Below are 25812 nucleotides of genomic sequence, written 5' to 3' on the forward strand. Positions count from 1 at the left end.
CTCCAAAGAAGATACACAAATGTAATAATACAACATTATTATTCATTAGGGAAATCCAAATCAAAACCACAATGAGATACACTTTACAGAATTTAGGACAGCTGTAATAAACAAAACAAAACAGAAAATAAGTGTTGGCAAGGATGCAGAGAACTGGAAGTCCCATATTTTGCCAGCAGGAATGTAAAATGGTGCAGCTGGTATGGAAAACAACTCAACCGTTACTCAGAAAATCAAACATAGTCACACATGATTCAGTAGTCCTACTCCTAGGATTTCCCCAACAGTAATGAAAACATAGGTCCATATACAAACAAGTGTTCATAGTAGCATCTTCATAATAACCAGCAAGTAGAAACAACCCAAATGTCAATCAGCTGATGAAAGGAAAAACAAAAGTTGGTATGCCTGTGCCATGGAATATTACTCAGCCATGAAAAGAAATGAAATACTGGCACACGCTACGACACAGATGAACCTTGAAAATGTTACACTAAGTGAAAGAAGCCACTCACAAAAGGCCACATATTGTATGATTCCATTTATATGAAATATCTAGAATATACAAATCTACAGAGGCAAAGTATATCAGTGGTTGCCAGGGGATGAAGAGTGGCTGCTTAATAAGCTGCTCTTCAGGGTGATGAAAATGTTCTGTAATGAGATAGTGGTGGTGGTTATACAACATTGTGGATAGAATAAGAATCACTGAATAGGGCACTTTGAAATGACTGAAACAGTGAATTTTCTTTTCAATAAAAAATGACTAAAAAGTGTAGTTGTGTAAAAAAAATTTGGTTAAATGAAGTCAGTATTTATCTTGACCATGAAAATGATTCTGTGCTAAAGCAAATGTACTCTGGCTTGCTTTTCTTTCTGATACAACTTTTTTTTTTTTTTTTTTTCCAGAATCTCCTTTTCTCAATTGCTGAGTTTTCTATGAACCTTTGTTGTAATTTTTAGCATGTTCTGTCACATGTCCAAAATGTTTTCCCCCATACTTCAGTATAGCTTGTATATCTGGGGTTTTTTTGTTTTGTTTTTTTCCTTTCCTGGAGTCTTTTCTTGCCAAAGCTTTTGTCCTCCAGTGTGAAGTGATTACTTTCTAGACCTTCTATAAGTTGTCTTCCCAGGACATACTTCCTGCTCCCGGCATGGATCCCTTGTTTCCTAGAGTTCATGTTGCCCCTTGCTAGAGCACATTCTGCAGTAAATTCCTCAGAAAGAACATATGAGAGAGAAATTTTTAGCATCTGCAGGTTTCTAAAATATATTTTATATTCTTCAACCTGTTGATAAATTGGCCAGGTTCTAATCCTAGATTGGAAATAATATCCCTCAGAACCTTAAAGGTACTGCCTTATAGTCCCAGCACTGCTGCTGAAGAGCTGGTGCCACTTGGATGTGAGATCTTTGGAACTGTTTTATTTTCCTTTCTGGAAACTCTTAGGGCTCTTCCTTTATCAGTGCTGTTATGACATTTAGCCCTTTCACTGATCCTTTTTTCCCTCTCATTTATTATGTTTTTTTTTTTAAGATTTTATTTATTTATTCATGAGACACAGAGAGAGAGAGAGAGAGAGAGAGGCAGAGACACAGGCAGAGGGAGAAGCAGGCTCCATGCAGGGAGTCTGACGTGGGAATTGATGCTGGGTCTCCAGGATCATGCCCTGGGTTGAAGGCGACGCTATACCGCTGAGCCACCCGGGCTGCCCTATTGAATGTTTTTAAACTGGTAGGTTTCTTCAGTTACAAGATGGGACTCCTTCAGTTCTAGTAAATTTCTTGTATTTTTGATAAGTTCTTCTCCACTTTTTCTGTTTTCTTTTTCTGGAACTCCTGACTTACTCCTATAAATGCCTAATTTTTTCTCCTACCTCCCATCTGTTTGTCTCTTCATATACTGTTCTTTGCAAGAGTTCCTTAATTTGTTATTCTAATTTCCTAATTTTGTATTTTGACAATCCAGTTTTTAAATGTCCAAGATTGTTCCTTTTTATGACATTTCATTCTTTCTACATGGACTCAGTATCTTCTCTTTGAGAATCTCAATTATGTATATTTATATGCTTTAAATATTGTCTCGTCTGGAACATAAAGAGAGTGATAATATATATGAAAACTTTCCAGTAAGATTTCAAAAGCTTAGTTTTATACTCAGAATTTAACACAATCGACTTGGGTTTGGTGGGTTTCTTTCACTCAAAAAAAAAAAGAAGGGGGTACCTGGCTGGTGACTCTTGATCTTGGGATCATGAGTTCAAGCCCCATGTTGGGCGTAGAGATTACTAAAAAAAAAAAGAAAGAAGAGGAAGAAAGAATGTATTCTTTCATATCATATACAAAGAGGCTAGATACTAATAGAAAATGTTACCCACTTAAGTCACAAATGTGTACTCATAAATGAATTATTTTTTACACAAATCAGTCCATTCTCCATTAAATTCAGGTATCAGTATGATATGTACAATTCAAACATAATTATATCTGAATTGTTTCCTAGATTTCAGTAATTTGATGGCATGTACATCTGTGGTCAGGAAGCATTAATGTGTAGATTATCATCAGGTCAAGAAAAGCTGTTGATAAGTTTTCCATCTGTTTAATATTCAGCCTTTCCCCTTTGTCACTCCAGTAGAGCATCAAAAAATATGTTTAAATAAATAACATGTATTGAAACATTTAAAAACAAGTAACACTTTTCTCTTTTTAGGTCTTAACTGATGTAAGAAATCTCAAATTTCCGCCACTATTTACTCAGAAATATCCTCGTGAGGTTTGTATAATTATAATCTTTTCTTTTCTTGAGAATCAAATTTAGAACCTAAAGGGTTCTTAGCAATTAATTCATCAGTTTTCCATTTTACAGACAAGGAAGCCAAGGTGTAGAGAGAAAAAGGACCTGATCCCAAAGAGCATACAACTTATTAAAAATCACAGACAGGAACTTGAGCTGGGTGTTCTGTTTTCCCCACTGGGTGATTCTGTTTTCCCCACTGGGTGTTCTGTTTTCCCCACTGGGTGATTTCCTGTGTGTGCACTGTAGCATCCTCTCGCTTCAGTAAGGCTGAACTCCTAGCACACTCTAGGGAATAGAGCTGCTGCTGTGACTGTGCCATTAATTTATTTTAGTGAATTTGGGAGGGAACTTAAAAACTGGCTTCTTTCTTTAAAGGGGGGGGGGCACATTGATTATGTGTGTTGGAGTTCAAGCACTCAGAGTGACACAGTAAAATGGTTCAGAAGAATAGGAAGTAGAAATTAAACTGGTCCTAATGGTGAAAATTGTGTGTAATGAATCTTTGAAGTTTGTTTTGTGCTGCCTTTGTTATTTTCATCCCGTACTATGTTTGGTCCACAAACACATCATTTAAAAATTTACACATTGATATATCTTGAATTTTCTTAAATAATTAAATTGAAGTAAATTAAACTATCTGTTAATTATCAAATTAGGAAAAATCTAAATTTACCTGTCAGTATTGTAAGCATAATGAAGGATTGCATTGAAAGATAAAATAAAATAAAATATTTTAAAAAGAGACTTTATAAAGATACACTAAGCTAAGATGAAATATGTTTTACTAAAATTTATTTTGTTAAATATTTTCAAAGTCAAAGAATCAATTTCCAAGGTGGCTTTTTTTTTTTTTTTTTTAAGATTTTATTCATTTAGGGCAGCCTGGGTGGCTCAGCAGTTTAGCGCCTGCCTTCAGCCCAGGGCATGATCCTGGATACCAGGATGGAGTCCCACATGGGGCTCCCTGCATGGAGCCTGCTTCTCCGTCTGCCTGTGTCTCTGCCTCTCTCTCCCTGTGTGTCTCTCATATAAACAAATAAAAATCTTTAAAAAAAAAAAAAAAGATTTTATTCATTTATTCATGAGAGACATAGAGAGAGAGGCAGAGGCACAGGCAGAGGGAGAAGCAGGCTCCATGCAGGGAGCCCGATGTGGAACTTGATTCTGGGACCCTAAGATCACGCCCTGGGCTGAAGGCAGGCGCTAAACCACTGAGCCACCATCCCTCCAAGGTGGCTTATAAGAATAAGATTACATTAAGAAGGACTCAAAAAAAATTGAGGAAAGGGATTAAGTACTGATCTCTGGCATGGTTATTTTTAATTGAAATTTTTATTAAGACAATTGTACATTCACATGCCGTTATAAGATGGAATTATTTTTAAAGTCATATTATGTCTGTATTTCAAGGATATGATTTAAGACCCTTTATTATATGTTAGAAAACAGACAATTACCACAAAATGGGCTGTGTCTATTTGGAGCAGGGGTGAGCAAACTATGTCCCACAGGCCAAATGCAGTCTGCTGTCTAATTTTGTAATAAAGTTTTATTGGGACACACCCGTACCCATTTGTTTACTTATTATCTGTGGCTGCTTTTGTATTTTAACTGCAAAGTTGAGAACTTGCATCAGAAACTGGCCTGCAAACTTAATATATTTACAGAAAAAGTTCTCTGACTCGTGATTTCATAGACTGTTTCAAGGTCTAAACCTGGCCCTTTGTTATAAAATGATTTTTATATTTCAGCATGTGATGGTTCAAGACATGCTTTCTCCATCCCCCATGGAACGGCCTGAAGCCACCAACATCATTGAAAATGCTGTATTTGAAGACTTGGAGCTTCCGGGAAAAACAGTTCTCAGACAGAGGTCTCGCTCCATGAGCTCATCAGGAACAAAGCATTCAAGACAGTCCAGCAACTCCCGGAGCCCTTTGCCAAGCAACTAGCCTTAATGTATGCTCGCACCCCTATCAGGTGGCACAGAATAGCCTCTTAGGAATGTGGCTTTCCAAAATTATGAACTTGAAAATTCTGTTCTTTGCTCAATTTTACTTTGGACTGCTTTTTCTAAGTCATATTTAAACTGGATTTGGGGGCATAACCTAATTTGAGCCAACTCTATACTGCTAAACTCCAGGAGAGGGCTATCAGTAAATCACGTGTGGTCCTTCTTCTTCGTTGGTCTCTTGAAAGTGGCTGCCAAGCTTTATAGCCCTCACCTTTGCCTGGGAAGGTAGAAACAATCCCTAAAATACAGAGAGAGAATTAAAAGGGAAATATTTTTATAGTACAGAAGAGAGTTCTACATGTGGTAACTATATTGTTCTAGAAATATGCTTTCTAGAGATAAGATGATGATTTTGAAACTAATTTCCAAAAAAGCTGACTCCATTTTTGTCCTGGTGTGTAAATGAGGAACCTGCACTATTTTGGAGGACAAGTAGCACAAATTGTATAATGGTTTATGTCCATAGCTAGTTTTATAGTGATATTTGTAGCATTACATAGCTTTATTCCTTAGATGGTTCTAGGGAGAGTTTAAGAGCTTTTTGTACTTTTACCTCCAATAAAGGGAAAATGAAGCTTTTTGTGTAAATTGGCCAAAAGTTCTGGTTTGGGGAAGTAAAAAGCTGTAGTAAGATATGAATCATATATTACAACTAACTTCTTCAATTATGGACTTTTAAAAACCTACTGAAATCTTAAATGTTTTATGTGTAATCCTGTAGGTTGATACTTTCCCAAAACTGATTATAGGTAACAGTTTCATCATCTAACTTGCTAACATGTTTTTATTTTTCACTGTAAATATGTTTATTTTTTATTTATAAAAATTCTGAACTCAATCCATTTGGGTTGGTGGTGTACAGACGCACTTAAGTGTGTTAAGTATTGTGACTTCTTTCAAGTCTAAATGATTTAATAAAACTTTAAAAAATTATTTATAGTTGACTCTTATTTTGGGGAATTAGCCCCAAGTGGTCGCTTTTCAAATTTATAAAATGGAATCATAGGTCTAGGAGGGTCATAACCCTATTTTCTTTTTTTTTTTTCCCTAAGATTTTATTATTTATTTGAGAGAGGGAACAGCAGAGGGAGAGGAAGAAGCAGGCTCCCACTGAGCAGGGAGCATGATTCAGGACTCAGTCCCAGGACCCCGGGATCATGAGCTGATCTGAAGGCAGACACTTAACAGACTGAGCCAGGCAGGTGCCCCATAACCCTACTTTCAAGAAAAGTTTACCTAATCTATTCCAAGCAGGTCTTCTCTGCTCTTTCCCAAAGTCTGTTTCAAAAGTCACTGGACTCCTTTCATTTATGACAAAACCAAGCCTTTTTTAAAAAGATTGATTTTAGAGAGTGAGAATATGAGCAGGGGGAGGGGCAGAGGGAGAGGGGGAGAGAGAATCTCAAGCAGACTCCCCACTGAGCCTGGAGCCTAATCCAGGACTTGATGCCGGACCCTGAGATCATGACCTGAGCCGAAACCAAGAATCAGCTGCTTAGCCAACCGAGCGATTCAGGCACTCCAGGCCTACTTTCATTTTAATTTTTTTTAAAGATATTATTTATTTATTCATGAGAGACACAGAGAGAGAGGCAGAGACATAGGCAGAGGGAGAAGCAGGGCCCATGGAGGAAGCCTGACGTGGGACCCGGGATCACCCCCTGGGCGGAAGGCAGCGCTAAACTGCTGAGCCACCCTGGCTGCCCTCATTTTAATTCTGTGTGGGAAAGCAGGCATGGGGAGTTCAGGGGCTGGGCCAGCAGGACCTAGTAAGTCCTCAGTGTAGCCAGGACAAAGTCTCCTGCATTCTCACTCAGAACCCTTTTTCCAGGGACGCCTGGGTGGCTCAGCAGTTGAGTATCTGCCTTCGGCTCAGGGTGTGATCTCAGAGTCCTGGGACCAAGTCCCACATTGGGCTCCCCTTAAGGAGTCTGCTTCTCCCTCTACGTAGGTCTCTCTGCCTCTCTCTCTCTGTGTCTCTCATGAATTAAATAAATAAAACCTTTTTAAAAAACACACAAAAACCCTTTTTCCTGACTCCACACCCTACCCCTCCCTTCCAATTGTTGCTTTTCTAGCACTCTTCTGAGCTCCCTGCCTCCACACTTTGCCTCTCCCTCTAGCACTTTGTACTTAATATCACTCATCATTGTCAAGCCGCACATGAGCCAGTCCTCTGCTACAGATCAGCCTTCTTAATAGCCAAGGCCCGGGGAGCAGGTGTACACCTTCTCATCATCCCAACAAATCAAGCATAAAGCTTGGTGCCTGATGACAGCTGTGCGGTTGGATTGGGAGAACGTCCGGTATGTCTGGCACAGCTGCAGCCCTCCGGAAGTGGCTAGATGAGGAGGGAAAGACACGTACCCATCACTGCAATAAATATTTGGCAAAAATGGAGAAAAGATGGTTGAACAATCCTAATGCTAAAAACAGAAGTCTCAAACCCTGGAAGTGTCCTAAAGGATGGGGGCTTTCTGCTTTCATTTAAACAAAAAGAAATGGCTGGGACACTTGGCACCATGTGGCTCTGCCCAGTGCAGGCCCCCTGTAGCTCTTTCCTCAGCTTCCTATGCATGCCTCCTGACACGGTGCCAGGGGAAAGAAAGCACAGGCACATCTTCCAGGTTTCAGGTTCCACCTTCCTGGGAGGCCACAGTCTTGAAGTGAGTGCTGGTCTGGAGGTCAGGAGGATTGTGAGAACTTCACAAACGAGCTACCTACCCTGCCCTCTGCCTTCCAGTAGCAGACTGAGAAACAGACATCTGTGATTTTGAGGGGGTGGTCTTCTTGTCCATATGGTTTCTCACAGATAACTTTTCTCTAGATGCATTTACACTAAAAGCAATTACATTTCTATGAGAAAGTGGAGACAGAACAAGTTTCCTACCTAACCACGGGCCATAGAGTGACTCGGCCCTACTCCTGCATAAGTCAAAGGCTAAGCAAAAACTCTGAATGCTTTCTGGTCCACTTCTGGGGACATTCCATCTTTCCATAACTAGATTTACAGGGCACTGCTTAAGGAGACATCCCCCTCCAGATTCTACCCATGCAACTACAGTAGCTGCCACCAGGGGGCTCGTTTTCAGCTCTTTCCCCACCAAGAAGGAAATGGTTGAGGTAGAGCTCTTTTCCCTCCTCCAAACAACACATTATGAGACATGTGTATCCACACATGACTGACATAAACATATCAGATATGATAAAATTCGACCACAGGATGTCTCAGAATGCTTTTGCCATAAGCTGCTCTTAAATTCAAGTGGACGGGGTGCCTGGGTGACTCAGTCAGTTAAGCATCTGCCTTCAACTCAGGTCATGTTTCCAGGGTCCTGGGATCCCTGCATTGGGCTCCCTGCTCTGTAAGAAGTCTGGTTTTTCCTACCCCCTCTTATGCTTGCTCTTGCTATCTTTCTCTCTCGCAAATAAATACTTTTTTATTTTTATTTTTAAATTTTATTTATTCATGAGATACACAGAGAGAGAGAGAGAGAGAGAGAGGCAGAGACACAGGCAGAGGGAGAAGCAGGCTCTATGCAGGGAGCCTGATGTGGGACTCGATCTCGGGTCTCCAGGGTCACACCCCAGGCCAAAGGCAGGCACTAAACCGCTGAGCCACCCAGGGATCCCAATAAATACTTTTTTAAAAGGGAAGGGAAGGGAAGGGAACAAACAAAAGAAAAAAGAAGACAAGACTGGGGAAGGTAGCAGGGACAGCCCAGGGGAAGGCTTGTGGGGAAGAGGAGGAATGAGGAAGACAGCCTTCAGTAGTGGGAGTGGAAAGAATAGGTGAATTTGAGGATGATTTTTGAGGCAGAAAGGCCAGGACCCTGGAATGAACTGACCATAGGTGAAGGAGAAGCTGGCTCCCCAATTTCAGGTGCAGGAACTTGGATGGAATCCAGAAGAACAAGGATGTGGTTTGGGGACAGAAGTGCCCTTTGAAAAATGAGGAGTTTCCCAGAGTCCTAGGACTCTGTGGTAAAAAGTTAGGGCTTTATTCTGGAGAAAATGGGAAGCCATTGAAAGTGGCTGAGCTATAAAATGATGTAACAATATTTGAAGATCGCCAAGATCACTAGGATAAGTGAGGAGGAGGGTTGGCTGGAGGGAGAAGGAGCTGGAGCTGGAGAACCAGGCAGGAGGCCTTTAGGGAGAAGGAGTAAGAGGCCCCGCCCAAGCCAGGGCAGTAGCAGCCCAGAGAGCTCCCTTGGCAAGCCTTACAGACGCTGGTCCCCAACCTGCCAGAGGATCCTCCTCCACTGCTCTGTGATGCTGCGTTCTGAAGGATTTCTCCAAAGGCGGGCATCAGTGTGTGGCTCCCTAGCTGCCTCGGGCTGAAATGACATGGGCTTGTAAAGAGCACTCAGAGAACATTGTTGGGATGACAGCATTTTTGGGATCAGTTCCTATATTGCCAGCAGCAAGAATGTGGGTGGGAAGAGGAGAAAGAATAATGTGGTTTGCCGGCACAGAGCTTGGGTGCCTCCAGAAACAGCCTGGGACAATATTCACTATGCAGAAAGGTCACAAGCCTGCCCAGAGGCAGGGAGAGGGTCTGATGCTGGGAAGTAATGAAGGGGAAAGGATGTTCTGTCTCCATTTGAAGAAATACTCGGGGGATCCCTGGGTGGCTCAGCGGTTTAGTGCCTGTCTTTGGCCCAGGGTGTGATCCTGGGGCCCTGGGATCGGGTCCCACGTTGGGCTCCCGGCATGGAGCCTGTCTCTCCCTCTGCCTGTCTCTGCCTCTCTCTCTATGTCTATCATCAATAAATAAAATATTTTTTAAAATTTGAAGAAATACTCGGGGTAATGGCTAGTAAGGATGCATTCATACTATGGATATCATGCAAGAGTCAGCAGCATGAGTGGGATTATCAACTGTCTGTTAAGCAGATAAATGACAAATCTGCAAGTAGCAGAGGAGTGTGAATAGTCCAGATGCAACAGCTTCTGCATCTGTTTAAATGAAATATTTCCGCAGGCATAGAGTTTAGAAGTATCTACACCCTACACGATGCCACGCTGGTTACCTCAGGAGACTAGAGTTGGGGGAGGGGAATGAGGAGGAGAGTATTAACTTCAATTAACTTAATTTCAGTATTGTCTGACTTCTCCCAATGAATACACTACTTTCAGGATTGATAACATTAACAAGACGAGAAAAAAGGAAACCAATAAGCCGTATTTGCGATATGTCCATTGATCTCATCTGTGTATCCTGCTCTGTCTTTAGAAAGATTTAAGAGGATCTCATTTAATTCTACTAGGACCTCTGCAACCCAGACCTTTTGATTGCTGTTTTGCGTGTGAGGAAGGAACGCAATTATTAAAATAACCGGAGAAACACAGCAGGAAACTGGTAATAATGCCCTCATCATCCCACCACCCTCTTAGCATAACAATTCCACTTCACTGAGTTCCCTTCAATCCAGAGGGCATTTAGAGGAGTGACAGGTGACAAGACCTCACCGGGCTTTGGCATCACTGTTGGCCAGGTTACTATTTACTGCTTTACAGTTTTCTTTGTGCTATTCCCTCAACTGCAAATAACACGCTGTGAAGATTCAGCTAAGAGTGATAGTTAGCACAGAACCTGATAAGTAGTAAGCACTCAGCAAATAGGTCAATGAAGTCATAACGTCAGGTTCCTGAACTCCAAAATGGCCATATTTGGGCAAGACTTATTGCGAGGACCAGATGACAGCAGTAGGGGTTAGAGGGACACGAATAGGTGCCTATGTGCAATTCTAGGATTATAAGACCAGAGGGAAAGATACAGAGAGAAGTGCTGGCTGTTACTGTTGGGCACTCAAGGAGCAGAAAGGAAGGAAACCGGGAGGTGAAGAAGGAAAGAAAAACCATCGCACAGTAAAATATGCAGCATTAAAATGATTCTGCAAACATGTAGAAACTGGATATGCCTGTGACAAAGCTCTAGAGAGGCTGGCGTTTGATCGCGTGAGGATACCGTGTGATGCTGCTGTGAAAACACGGTTGTGATTAGAGCAACCAAGGAGCGTCCGTGGTTATCCGGAGGGCTCTAGGGCTGCCTGCGGGGCAGGGCGAGGGGTTCCAGTTTGCTAATTCCTGCTTTCTTCCAGGACTGTGACCCCAAGCTGCCGGTCAACAGGGCAGCCTGGGACTCTACCCTCGATGGTCCCCGCGGGGAGCCGGGGCGCAGTGTGGCCAGAGGGTTTGGAGGTCAGAGATGCGTGTGGATGCGGCCCCGGATTCCCCGGGTCGGGCCCGAGCGCCCGCGCAGCCGGGAGCGGCGCCAGGAAAGGTTCGCGAGGAACCGGCCCCGGGAGGGAAGCGGAGCTCACATTGGCCACCAGGGGGCGACAAGACACCGAGGGAAGGCTCGGGTTTGGGGCCGGTTCCCGGAGCCGCGGCGGGGCACGGGCTGCGCGGGGCCGCAGGAGGTGGCGGGAGCCGCGGGCCCTCGGCGGGCGGGGGATGCTCACCTGCCCCCCCGGAGGGGCACCGGGGGTTTAAGTCCAGGGACTTCCCCCCCCCCCACGAGTATAGTCCCGCAAACCAGGCGAGTCGTAAGTAAGTCAGCGAATGACAAGAGCGCGACCTCGCTACTCCCCAGGGAGCTGCAAGTGAAAGCCACGTCCTCCCTGCAGGGCAGAAAGATTTACCTGGGGTGCGTGTCAATGAATTTTTTGGGGAGGTATCTGTCGTAATCTGAAAGCTGCTTCTTCATCATGCAGCGATTTTACTTCTGGGATCTGTTCTACAGAAACAGTCACACAGATGGATTAACCTTAGTGGGAAAGGCAAGTAAAGGGATCGTCTCTTTAAACGTGATTTCCTCCTTGTTGCCTTGCTGCTGTAGAGGCCCAGCGGCGTCTAATGGGCACTTGCTAATTCTGAGAATCAGCGCCCCCCACTACCACCCACCCCAACCCCCTGCCAGCCTTTTTCTCGGGAATTACTGCCCTCAGGCATCTTCAGAGGGGAAAGCTTCCAAGTCTAAGTATCATTCACCTGCAGCAGCATCTCTGGGGGCACTTACCAAAATAAAATGGTTGCCCTAGAACCTACATTAAAGAAAAAAAAAAAAAAGCTCCTAGATAATTCTAAAGCACTCTTCTTGATCTTGAAGGCAGTTTAAAAAGCTGGGTCCTCTAAAAATAATGCTGACAGTCAGGCTATGCTCCAGCCCTCTAACATAAGCACTGGGTGTCCGGCCCAGGTATTGGGAGTTTTTAAAGCTCCCAGGTGATTCCCAGGTGCAGTCAAGGCTGAGAAGCATAGGCCTTGCCACTTGCAGTGTGGCTGCTGGACTGGGAACAATGGCAGAAATGCAGAATCAGGTTCAATCCCAGACCTGCTGGGTCAGAATCCACATTTCAAGAGGAGCCCCGAGTGATCCATATGCACATTAATATTTGCAATAGATTGTGTGTGAGGCTTTAGCTATATTTCAATCTTCCTCCTGTAGCCTCAGCTGCTGAGAGAGCGGGCTGGAACTCTGGGCTGCATCAATAAAAAGCAGTAGGGCCACAAGTAATTCTGCTAGTATCTCCCAAGCAACCTCTGTGGGGAACGGAGCTATAACCTTCCTCCAGATCGCTAAAATCTGGACCAATGCAGGTTGGGGAAAAAGCAGCCTGGAAGCAATACAAGTGCATTCAGTCAGAACTCTAGGGTGATTAAAGCTTCAAGTAAATCAACGTGAGGCATCTAGTAAAACTTAAGACTCAAGTAAGTTGTGTCTATATATTACCTTTCACTGGACCTCAAAACTGCCCTCCCCCCCCAATTTTCATACTGATATGACAGCACAAATCTGGCCATGTGATTTATTCCCTACTTACTATCCTCTGAAAGCTCCTGGTCTTCTTAATTTTTTTTGTTTTTTTTTAAGATTTTACTTATTCATGAGAGACACAGACACAGGCAGAGGCTTCATTCCATGCAGGGAGCCAGATGTAGGACTTGACCCCAGGTCCCCAGGATCACACCCTGGGCCTAAGGAAGGCAGCGCTAAACTGCTGAGCCACCCAGGCTGCCCTCTCCTTAGTTTAAAAGTCAAATTCATGGGACACCTGGATGGCTCAGTGGTTGAGCATCTGCCTTCAGCTCAGGGCATGATCCCGGGATCCAAGATCAAGTCCCACATCAAGCTCCTTGCAGGAAGCCTGCTTCTCCCTCTGCCTGTGTCTCTGTCTCTCTCTCTCTGTGTGTCTCTCATAAATAAATAAATAAAATCTTTTTTTTAAAAAAAGAACCTATGGTTTATGGCACTGTTGATTTGGGTTTGTGTTATACACACCTAAACCTGTATCCTAACTAGTCCTGGCTCTGATGAGTTTTGGCTTTTAAAAAGCTGTGCCCAGCAAATAGTCCCATTGCTCTTGCTGGAAGATTCTTCAAATCTGACGTCAGGTGACATGCCTCCTCCTTCTTCTGCCATCATTGGGATGAAGGCTGATCAGGAGGAGAGTCAGAGATTGTAATCTTGAGATCTAATCTAGGAAGCAGGGATTTTGGAGGAGGGGAGGGTTCATGTGGATAGAGGGAGGAGAAAAGAGGTGACAAACAGAGAAGCTGAGGAGCTAGGCAGCTTGAGGGAAGACTGAGGTTCAGTCATTATTCCTGAGCTGAGCAAGCACAGGGTGATTATTCAGAATTGAGGCTTAGCTGGTCACCTGGTGCAGGGCCTCCAATGCCAAGCTCATGAATTCAACCTTCTTTCAAATTTTTATTTACTTTCAATTTTATTTATTCATTCCCGAGAGACACACACAGAGAGCAGCAGAGACATAGGCAGAGGGAGAAGCAGGCTCCCTGCAAGGAGCTCGATGTGGGACTTGATCCTGGATCCTGGGATCATGCCCTGAGCCGAAGGCAGATGCTCAACCACTGAGCCACCCAGGTGTCCCATGAATTTGACTTTTATTTATTTTTTTTTAATTTTTATTTATTTATGATAGTCACACACAGAGAGAGAGAGAGAGAGAGAGAGGCAGAGACACAGGCAGAGGGAGAAGCAGGCTCCATGCACCGGGAGCCCGACGTGGGATTCGATCCCGGGTCTCCAGGATCACGCCCTGGGCCAAAGGCAGGCGCCAAACCGCTGCGCCACCCAGGGATCCCGAATTTGACTTTTAAACTAAGGAGAGGGCAGCCTGGGTGGCTCAGTGGTTGAGCGCTGCCTTCGGCCCAGGATGTGATCCTGGGGACCCGATGTGGGACTCAATTCCGGGACCCCAGGATCACACCCTGAGCCAAAGGCAGATGCTCAACCACTGAGCCACCCAGGCATCCCAGGTTCTTTTTTTTTTTTTTTAGGTTTTATGTATTTATTTGAGAGACAGAATGAGCGAGAGTGAGCACAAGTGGGGTGAAGGGAAGAGGGAAAAGCAGATTCCCCAATGAGCAGGGAGCCCGATACAGGGCTCCATCCCAGGACCCCAGGATCATGACCTCACCCGAATGCAGATGCTTAACGATAGAGCCACCCAGGCGCCCAAACCATCGATTCTCAACCGTGGCTGGAAACTTTTAAAATATCTAATGCTCAAGCTGTACCCCAGACTGATTAAATCAGAAATTGAGGAGGAGGGGACAAGTAATAAACTTTTTTTTTTAAAGCTCCTTCAGGTGAGTCTAATGTTTGGTCAAGGTTGAGAACCTTTGGTAGTTTGTTCCTCTCCCATGGGACATTCCAGAGCTGATATGACTGCTGGGTACCACTCAGACATCCAGCCTCCTTCTCTCTTGTCTTGCCATCCACAAGGTTCATCTGGCTCACAATTTGTCTAAGCTACTAGATGGAGGAGGGGAAGACGCACACGTCACTTCTACTTACGGCCCCTCGGCTGAAACTTAGATGGCCACATTTTATGCAAGGGGAACTGGGAAATGTAGGCTTTTAGTCCAGGTGGCCATGGCCCCCTAAAGAACTTAGAGGTTCTCTTAATCCAGAAGAGAGAGTGGCTGTTGGGGGAAGTCAGCAAAACTCAAGCCAAGGAAGACTTTCCTAAAGAACAGGACTGGCATGTAATGGAATAGGCAATGCAGGTATTCCCCGCCACCTAAGGAAGTTCACACCAGAGAGAAATGCTGCTTTAAAGTGATCAGATATTCACTCAGTCTGTCCTTCTCAATTGGCACAGCCAGTCATGCTGGCCTTCTTCCTGTCCCATGAGTGCAGCCAGCCATGGGCTCCATCAGAGGGCCCAGTGTTTGCCACGAGTCTGTCCCCCTGCAGTCTTTGTCTCTCGGGTTAGCAAGGAGATCTGCTCTCACCACCTACCGGAGGGGCTCTTCCACTCTGTCAGGCCAAATCCTTTTCTTTTTTCTTTTCATCATGTTTATAATCTTTTTTTCCTAAGATTTTACTTGTTTATGTGAAAGAGAGCACACAAGCTGGGAGGAGAGAGAGAAGCAGACTCCCGCTGAGCAGGGAGCCCCATCAGGGCTCAATCCCAGGACCCTGGGATCATGACCGGAGCTGAAGGCAGATGCTTAACTGACTGGAACCACCCAGGCGCCCCTCATCATATTTATAATCTTAAGAGCGAGACTGCTGAGATTCAAATCCTAGCTCAACTGCTTGCCGCTAGCTTGTGACTTTTCTATGCCTCTGTTTCCTCATCTATAAAACAGGGATAGTAAGAGTGCCTGCCCTCATAGGGTTGCTAAAGGCATGAGTTATCTTCTGTAAAATAGTTCATGCAAGCTATTATATTGCTTTATCAACAGTCTCTTCTTATTGATAGGGATGCTCTCTGGGGTCTTCTTACCTGACTGTTCCTGGGGTTGGGGGTGGAGGACAGCCCCCAGAGCAGTGTTTGACACTTGACATGCTTGACATGCTGTGGTGAGCACAGTGCCCACCGAATTCTTCTGCCTTGTTGCAGAATGACCTGAGGAGCGGTTACCCACACAATTAGGGCCTCAAGATGCGACTTTGCACATCAGCTCGGTGTCCTCACAGCCCCCCGGTGATTCTGATGCAGCCCCGACCATGGACTGGGGTGTGGGAGCCATTGGGTTAGATCACCCGAAAGTCTTCTCCAACTCTGCATGGTATGACCTCACTATAGAAGTTTTTTTATTTTATTTTGTAATTTATTTATTCATGAGAGACCCAGAGAGAGAAGCAGAGACATAGGCAGAGGGCCCCCCACAGGGAACTCAGTGCAGGACTCAATCCCAGGACCCTGGATCATGCCCTGAGCCAAAGGCAGACGCTCAACACTGAGCCACCCAGGTGCCCCGGAAGTTTTTATTTTAAAATGAACTCTTAACACAGTACATGTTTGTGGGTAAAATTTCCAACAGTGCAAAAGGAAAATATGTCTCCACCTTTGAACCCCAGTCTACCTTTCCAGGGTCAGGGTCACCCCTGTCTTCAGTTTCTTGCGTGTGTTCCTAGAAGCCTCCCAGACTTGCACAGGCATGTATGCAGGTGTCGCCTTTCGTCACAAATGAGAGATGATACACACTTGCTTTCCTTGTTTACTGGTCCAGAACGATCCTGTCACATCTATGTATAGTTGCTTGTGTTCCATGTATGGCTGCGCTGTGAGGCTAGTTGATGGACATCTGGAGTTCTTCCAGGGTTTTATTATAAATATTATAAATAATGATGCTGTGAATATACCTGTACATAGTCATTGAATATCTGTGTGACTTTATGCACTGGGACATTCCAAGGAGTAGAATTACCCAGTTAAAGAGTAAGTGCATTTTTACCTAGCAGAAAGGCTGTACTAATTTAAAAGTCCTAAAACAAGGAATGATGGTTGGATTCTCTGCCCTCCCAACGATATAGTATTAACTTCTCTTAATACTAGGTGTAAAATGACATCTCAGTGGTTTATTTGATTATGAAGTCCAGCATCTTTTCATGTGTTTAAAAGCCATATGTATTTCCTTTTTTGTGACCTTTGCACATCCTTGCCCATTTTTCTGTTCCCCTCCCCCACCACCCTTTACTTCAAAGCTTCTCAACTGTTCTCTGTTCTCAGTGCTCCCATTTCTTCTGTCTCAATCTCTCCTGCCAGGCTTCTTCCCCCAGCCCCACCCCAGGCTCCTTGCCAGGGTGTCAACAACCTTTCTGCATCCGGCAGGAATCCTCAGTGCTCTCACCTGCTGGCCCTGAAGCAGCAACTGACCCCACCGATCCTATGATGACTCCTTCCTCCCTGACACCTCTCTTCACCTGGTTTCCAGAACATCACATTCCCCTGGTTATCTTCCCACCTAACAGCTCCTCCCCATCTCCCTGACTTCTCAACTTTGACCTGCCCCAGACGTCAGGCCTTGGACCACTTCCTCACCTTGGCAATGGCGTCAGGTCTCCTGGTTTTCGATACCACCCATAAGCTGTTGACTGCCAAGTTCTGATCTCCAGCTGGTCTTGACCTCTCCTGTGTAGCCAACTGCCTCTTCAAATCTGCACTTGGATGTTCTAGAGGCATTTTGGATTTTATATTGCCTGATTCAAACTGATCCCCTCCAAAACCCATTTCAATTGTCATCAGTCTCCAATTCAAAGAAAAGCAGCTCACCTTTCCCCTTTGCACAAGCCCAAAACATGGAGTCATCTTGACGCCTTTCTTTCTCTCCCGTGCCCCCCAGCCAATCTCTTAATAAATTCCACTGGCTGTCCCTTCAAAGACATCCCAAAGCCAGCCACTTACTCTTTCCATGGCTGATGCTTTGGTCCCGGTCACCAGCATCTCCTGCCTGGATTCTCCTAATCCATTTCTCTGCCTCTGCCTTTGTCCCTCTGAGACTTTTTGTAATCCAGTGGCCAAGATCTTTCTTTAAAAATTGGGAAAAATTTAGGGGGGCACCTGGGTGGCTCAGTTGGTTAAGCATCTGACTTTGGCTCAGGTCATGATCCCAGGGTCCTGGGATAGAGTCCCTCAGCAGGGAGTCTGCCTCTCCCTCTCCTTCTGTCCTTCCTCCTCCCCCCATGTGTGCTCTCTTTCTGTCACTCTCTGAAATAAGTAAGTAAAATCTTTAAAACAAAAACAAAAACAAAAACAAAAATTGGGTTATGTCATCTCTTTGCTCATTACCTGCCAGTGGCTCCCATCTCATGTGAAAGAACACTAAGAGCCTTTGCACCCGCTCACCCATCTGTAGACAATTGTGCTGGACCCTGTGACTTCCCTGACCTCACTGTGCTGCCCTGACAGCCTCCCAGGCCTGACCCTTCAGGGTCTTTCCTGGTCATTTGGCCCCACTCATCACCGTGAGAATATCTCTCTCCCCCTCGGGGCTTTGCTCAAATATCACCTTCACAGTGAGACCTGCTCTGATGAACCACTTAACCTATGCCCCTCAGCCCAGCTGTCTTGTCCTCCACGCCTGCTCTCCTTTCCTCCCTATCACTCATTACTTTCCAACCCATTATATACTTTCCTGATTTAGTTTATTGTCATTTTCCCCAACTGGTATGGAATCTCCACATCTGAATATTATTTTTATTTGTTTATTTATTTCTTGCTAGGTTCCCAGCACTTAGAACTCTGTCAGGCACACATGTGTTAAACAAATATTTGCTAAAAGCACAAATAATTGAATTTAAAAAGGAATTTTTTTCCTTGCATTGTTGGTCTTTTTCTTCTTGGTATACAAGGGACTCAGATGCTTTTGTCATTTGTATTGCAAATATTTTCTCAGTTTGTTCTTTGCCTTTTGATTTTGAGTATTTTGATTTTGTGTAATTTTTTCCATGCAGAAATTTTTATTATTATGTAGGCAATGTATTATTATTTTTTTTAATTTATAGTTTCCAGATATTAGGTCATACTTAGAGAAGCTCCCTTTCCTATGGGGAATATATAGATAGATAGATGATAGATAGATAAATAGATAGATAGATAGATAGATAGATAGATACACACACATATACATACACACATATATATACACATACATATACACACACACACACGCACATATATATATGGTGATAAAATATACACCTAACATAAAAGGTACATTTCACCCATTTTTTTTAAAAGATTTTATTTATTTATTCATGAGAGACACAGAGAAAGAGGCAGAGGGAGAAGCAGGTACCTCACGGGAGCCTGATGTGGGACTCAATCTCAGGACCCCAGGATCACAACCTGAGCTGAAGGCAGACGCTCAACCACAGAGCCACCCAGGTACCCAATTTCACCCATTTTTAAGTGTATAGTTCAGTGGCAGTAAGTACAATCACACTGTTGTGCCTCCCATCCCCTCTCCTCCTAGCCGTGGGCAGCCAACATTCTACCCTCTGCCTCTGCAGGTTTGGCTACTCTAGGTACCTCATAGAAGCAAAATATATATTTAATGTTTGGAAATAAATGAACACATTCCGGCATGGTGCTTGGTCCAAACATTCTTGAGATATTTCAATATGCACACCTGCTCTGATCTTCCTCCAGCCCTCACGCCCACCACTCCCACACCCACTCCAGTTATGTTTATCACCAGCAGAGATTTACTAGTCTGCCCAGAGACTTCCAAGAATTCCGCATCCTCCTCTGCTGCTTCTCAAAGTGTGACCCACATAGCACCAGCGACCCAACCTTCACATGACCTGGATAAAAATACAGATTTTTGGAGTTTGCTTCAGACCTGGTGACCCTCCATCCAGACCTGGTGGAACTGAGGAATCAGCATTTTACCGAAGTGCTCAAATACAAGGCACTCTTTCAGAGCTAAGGATCAGTGGTGAATGGCTGCTTGATCTAGAAAAGGCACCCCCTGAAAACAAGTGGGGGTCTGCATCCCCACTCAGCCTTTAGCTACTGGTCCCCTCTGTGAAATGGGAGTAAGATTTCCTATGTCACTGAGATGAAATGAGATTGAAGGGAGATACCATCTGTGGCTGTGTTTTGTAAACTCAGAAGAATATACACATGTAAGGGCTGTTAGCATTATCTTGGAGCCTCCCAATCCTGTTTCTGCAGCATCAGAATCAGGGCTCCTCCCCAGGCCAAGGAATGACAAAAACATCCCTTCAGGTTGACTTCATGCTGGGGGTGGGGCACGGTACTGGGCCAGGCAAATCTCCAAGCAAGGGCAGCAAAACAGGTGTCAGCTCCTTGTCTTTTATGTTAATAGTTGAAAGGGGCACTTTATTAACCTGAAAAAAAAATTTTTTTTAGTTCACTCATGTTTGTACCTTGTGAAAGGAACGTAATTACTCTCTTTTTATAGATGATAAAACTGAAGGGGTTTTTTGGTTTGGTTTGGTTTGGTTTGGTTTTTAAAGATTTGTTTATTTATTCATGAGAGACACAGAGAGAGAGGCAGAGACACAGGCAGAGGGAGAAGCAGGCTCCATGCAGGAAGCCCAATGTGGGACTCGATCCCAGGACCCCAGGGTCACGGCCTGAGCCAAGGTACCCCCAAAAGTGAAGGCTTTTATGGAAGTGAGATTTCATGGAAGAAAGAAGCCTAACTCCAAATCCTGTTACCTTTGACCAAATTGCCTGAGCCCTTGGTTTCCGCAGCTATCAAATAGGGTTGACAGCTGTATTAAGTGATGCTTATAGTAGGTTTGTAATAGGGTAAGATCTGTGCTGTGCCTGACATGGGCTGGCACACCCAGTGGCACTATGTGCTTTCTCGCTTATGTTGAGGTACTTCAGGGGGCTCTAAAAAATGCAAGAGGAATAAAGACGGCCGGGATGGCTGCTGGTGTGCAGCCGTGTTCTGCCCCAGGAGTAAACTGAACCAGGACCTGGGAATCTTCTTCTGCGAATATTAGAATGTTGCTGAGCAAAGCAGGTTTCTCCTGAATCTATTAATTAAACACAGCTATTGCACTAGGGCCAAAGTAGGGACTGGGAAATGTATGAGGGTGGCCCAAAGCCAGTGTGGAGTTCCCACAGTCCTGCTGTCTTCCCAAAGACAACTCCCTCTGGTAAAGAGTAGAATTCAGTGGGCAAAGCCATCCTGAGGAATGTCAATCAGGCAACTTCACCTGACATCACCAGGTACTGAGAGCTTCCTTGGCTGAAGGTGGATTCACAACCCTGCAGGGAGCCTGAAGCTTCTAGAGGCAAGAGCCAGGAGAGCTGCTGCAGAAAGTGCCCGGAGGTCAGGCCTGGGGCCACTTCATTGCTGGGCTTCCCATTGGAAAGCCCTTCCTCCTTCCTACCCCCTACATTCCTTCAATATTTATTGAGCCTCTACTGTATGCCAGGTTCCAGGAGCAACAAAAATAAATAAAACACTCTCGGAGATAAATAAAACCGTAATAATTCTAAAGACCAATAAAAATACAAATTAAAAAGTTCTAGCAATGATTGAGCTTCTCTGATGGGCCCTAGGTGTTTGGCCTTACAGCACCCCTCTGAGAGACGTGGGAACTCACAGGACTTGGGAACTCTCGCAGGAAAGGCAAACTGTTAGGGACAGGGGATTGTCAAGACAGGCTTTTCCAAGGAGACAATAACTCAGCATGGGGGTGGAGGGGGTGTTTCTAGCAGACAGAAAGAAACAGCAAGTGCACAGGCACAGAGGTGGGCAGTGTGCGCCTGGGGAAGGCGGGGACCCGGGGTGGGAAGGGTCGTGTGCAGGTGGAGGGCCACGGAGCCAGGTTAGGCAGGAGATGAGGAATAATGACCTGTGCCTTCAAATCGCTGGGGGGGTGGGGGGGGGGGGGGGGGGGGGGGGGGGGGGGGATATGGGGAGGACCTGCAGGAGGTGCTCCTGAGTGCCTGCGGTGGGGACAGCAACGGCCCAGTCAGAAAGAGATTGCTGAGGGGGGCTCTCTGGACTTCAGCGGTCTTGCCCAGACACAGCTCAGGGTCACCATGAAGCCTCCCCGTGGGACTGTGTGGCCAGCGTCTCAAGTGTGGCGTGTTGGGGTCTTCAGTCATCCTGGTCACTGGAGCCAGTCCCTCCCTATGCTCTCCTGCCCTCACCCAGCGGCCCAGAACCCCGGTCTGCCCATGACCCCTCCCAGGGAGCCCTAGGGCATGTCCCCTCCCAGGAAGCCCTCTGGCATGTCTCTGTGGTCCATTTCAGATCTTAAGCACAGGGAGTCACAGCCCTCATGAGTCTGATGGGGGTTATGACCTCCTGAACACCTCAGACTTAGAATCCAGAGGGAGCTCTGCATCTGTCCATCTTGGTTGAGTGATTGTTCCCCCAATGGGTGGTCAATCCAGGAAACTTGGACATTAGGGAGCAAGACAGCTATCATACTGACTGAAGGGCTTTCCATCATTTGTTTAGAATAAAAATGGCATGCAACATTCTAAAAATGACTGGGCCATTGGGGCTAGAATCAGATAAATCTAGGATTCAAATTCTGGCTTTACCATGTGTGCCTCCCGAGTGTCACTTAACTTCCCTGAACCTCTGTTTCTTCACCGTTATGTGAGGACAAAATAATGTGTGTGATGTGTGCAGCACAGAGCCTGCTCCCTAAAGGGTGGCTATTGTTAGGAATGTTTTCACCTAACCTAAATCATTTTGTGGAAATAACATGTGTTAAAACTGTCTAGGGGCTCCTTGATCAGCAGGGAGTCTCCGCCTCCCTTCCCTCCCTACCTCCCTCCCCTCCTCCCTTCCCTCCCTCCTTCCTTTCCCCTTCCCTCCCTTCCTTTCCCTCCTTTCCTACCTTCCTTCGTGTTTTTCTTTCTTGCTGAAAGATGCAATGATAACAAGGATATTATGAATTAGATATGCTTACAAATGGCTAGCAGTAGTCTAAAGAGGTGCATCTTTCTTTTTTTTCTCCCTTCCTTCCCTTCCCTCCCTTCCTCATTTCCTCCTGTTTTTAATGTCTGTGATGGGAAATTTCAAATGCACACAAAAGTGGAGAGAATAGGACAATGGACTTCTGAGCATCCATCATCAGCTACAGCTTTTATTCTGTCACTGATCTTGTTTTACTTATTCCCTTGTTCTTATAAAACTGCTTTGTTACAGCATTTTTTTAAAAAGATTTTATTTATTTAATTGAGAGAGAGAACACACAACCAGGGAGGAGGGGCAGAAGGCAAGGGAGAAGGAGACTCCCTGCTGATCAAGGAACCCCCTCCCACCTTTCAGGGTTTGATCCCAGGTCTCTGGGATCATGATCTGAGCCCAAGGCATATGCTCAACCGCTCAACGGACTGAGCTACCCAGGTGCCCTCGTTATAGCATTTTAAAGTAAACTTCAAATAAATAAATAAATAAATAAACTCTTCTGTAAATATTTCAAAATGAAATCTCTCTAACATAACCACAATGCGACCATGGCACCTAACACATGATTCCTTAATATTAAAGATACACCTGTTTAGAAAGCAGCTTGGTAATACACACTGAGAATATATCCATACACTTTGACACAGTAATATCGTTTCTTTTTCTACCTAATTCCAGAAAAAAAGATTATTTTGTAGAGAAAAATACATAACTGGAAACAACTTGAATGTCTAACATTAGTAATTATGGTATGTTCGTGCAAGGATATTTATAAAGTTTTAAGGTTGAGAAGCAATGCTTATAGTTAGTACAATGAAGACCAAGCAGGATTTAAAATTATGTATTCAGTAATGAGATTTGTAAAAATGTCTATAAAAGGTCTCTCTGAACACTGACTTTATCTCAGATGCTGTGCAAATTTACTCAGAAGGTAGGAGTTAATTAATTAATTAATGCCTCTTACAGGTGAGCACATTGCTGTTCAGAGACATGAAATAACTTTCCAGAATACCCTTCAGCTGCACAGAGTAAACTCAGAGGTGAATTGAGATTTGTCTGGCTCAACAGCCCAAGGATCTAACCATTATCCGCCGCCCTGGGCATCAAAATGTTAACAGTAGTTGTCACTGACTGAGCAGTGGGATTAGAGGTGATTTCTTTTTCTCCTTCACACCTTTCTTCACTTTGCAACATTTTCTACTGAAGGTATTAATTTTATGTTAGAAAAAAATATGTTCAGATTACATATTTAAAATTGTATATTTAAAAGTTAAGACCGAACATGTTTGGAACATGTGCTAGATAATGGGCTAACTTGGGCAATGTGCATAAAAACTCCTATAAGTTGATAAGGAAAAAGATAATTCAGGACAAAAGATGTGACTCGGAAGCCCAATGGCTAATGATATAAAACAGATCCTGTATCTCACTAGTGGCCAAGTAATTGCAAATTAAAGGCATGATGAGATACCATTTACTATTCATTAGATTGGCAAAAATAAAAAAGATTGCTAATATCCATACGCTGGTGAGGAGATGGGAATAAGGGGCTGGGAGGAAGGGGACCGTTCTGGTGATATCTGTTAACACCATACACCCCACCCCCCCAGCACAAACCCAGCACTTGTGAGACTCTGTCTTACAGGAAAAATAAAAGCATCATTTGTAAGGATATATGTTCAGGAATTGTTATTGCTGCATAATTTGTAGGAAGCGAATTGGAAAAGCATGACTGCCCCCCAATAAGGAAGCAGTTTAATAAATCAAGATCCATCAATTCAATAGAATATCGGGCAGCCATTAAAAATAACTAGACCCATAAATAATGACTTGAGAGAAAAGGAAGACGCAGAGTATTGTGTAGACCCTCATTACTCAGGTATGGTCTCCTGTCCAGCACCGCACACCTGAGAGCTTGTTGCAAATGCAGAATCTTGCCCTCACCCAAGGCCAACCAACTCCCAATTTCCATTTTAACAAGATCCCCTAGGGAAGCACTGATGTATAAGGTGATTCCAATGGGAAAGCCTTCTCATGTGTTGTGGCAAAAATGGATAGTCATCCATCCAAATAATCCTCTCCTTCTATTCTAACTTCTCATTTTTTGCTGGACATATGGCCACCCAGGATATAGGTAGATCTCCCAGCCTGCCTTGCAGTTTGATGGGACCATGAGCTGAACTCTGGCCAAGAGGACAGGATTGGAAGTGAAGAATATCATTTCTGCCTTGTGGCCCTAAAAGGGAATACACCTGTATTTCTCTGGGTATTTCTCACTTTCTGCTAACAGGAAAATGTCAATACCTGAATGAGTCACTGTCTTAGCTTGGGGGCTACCATTACAAAATATCACGGGCCAGGGGGCTTCAGCAACAGAAATTTATTTTCCCATACTTCTGGAGGCTGGAAGTCTGAGATCCAAGTCTGACAGAGGTGGTCTCTAGAGCGGCTTCTCTTCCTGGTTTGCAGATGCCTGCCTTCCCTGCTATGTCTGTCCTCTCATGGCTTTTCCTTAGAGTGTGTGTGTGTCTGTGTGTGTGCGTGTATGCTGAGAGAGAGAGAGAGAGAGAGAGAGAGAGAGAGAGAGAGCTCTCTTCCTCTTCCTCTTTTCCGAAGGCTGCCAATCTCAGGGTCACACTCTTATGACTTCATTTGACCTTAATTACTTCCTAAAGGCCCTATCTCCAAATACAGTTACATGAGAGGTTAGGGCTTCTACCTATGAATTTGGAGAGGGACACAATTTAGTCTACAGCAGCCACCTTCGACCCAGAGATGGGGGCCACAGCAGTGATGCGCCGCCCTGCTCATTGGCCTCCCTTTGAACTCTTAGACCGGGGAGAAGCTAGTATGTTGTTCAAGCCACGGCTCTTCAGCTCTTTGTTCGGTGGCTTCCCTGGCTTCCTCACCGCTCACACAGGGATATGTTTACAAAAGCTCCACTGACCAAGAAGGAAAGTATAAAATGATGCCCTGGAAATGGTTGCACTGATCATTAAGGGGTGGGGGCCGTGAGCAAACTAAGCATGAGGGAAAGTGACCCAGCAGCATTTTACAATCACACTCAACGTGTAGACAACTACGGGAAGCATGATTTTTCCCACTTTGTAAGAAAATGTCTAAAACAGCAAGAACCTTTTCAGCACGGCTCTTCGTTGTAATGAGATGTTACCCAAATTCCAGGCTCCATGCACCAGCTTTCCCTTCCCCCTCCTTCTGCAAGTGGTGCCACGGCGGGGATGCCGTCCCAGGGCTGGCCAGCGAACAAGGTGACACCTTTGCAGGGTTTTATTTTCAGTTCTCCCAGGGCCAC

The 25812-nt window shown here is 44.6% G+C and overlaps 1 protein-coding gene across 2 annotated transcripts in view; it reads left to right on the forward strand.

Moving 5' to 3' along the window:
• The window catches only part of EIF2AK3 (eukaryotic translation initiation factor 2 alpha kinase 3), a 64570-nt gene extending 58823 nt beyond the window's left edge, over nucleotides 1–5747 (forward strand). For both annotated transcript variants that reach the window (XM_038561499.1, XM_038561500.1), the window contains 2 exons: nucleotides 2714–2776; nucleotides 4552–5747. In XM_038561499.1, the coding sequence (XP_038417427.1) occupies nucleotides 2714–2776; nucleotides 4552–4752 (264 nt within the window). In that variant the 3' untranslated portion in view covers nucleotides 4753–5747. The remainder of the gene's footprint in view (nucleotides 1–2713; nucleotides 2777–4551) is intronic.
• The last annotated feature ends 20065 nt before the right edge of the window (nucleotides 5748–25812 follow it).

Source organism: Canis lupus, chromosome 17 (assembly GCF_011100685.1).
Source record: "Canis lupus familiaris isolate Mischka breed German Shepherd chromosome 17, alternate assembly UU_Cfam_GSD_1.0, whole genome shotgun sequence".
In the NCBI taxonomy this organism is placed as follows: Eukaryota; Metazoa; Chordata; class Mammalia; order Carnivora; family Canidae; genus Canis; species Canis lupus.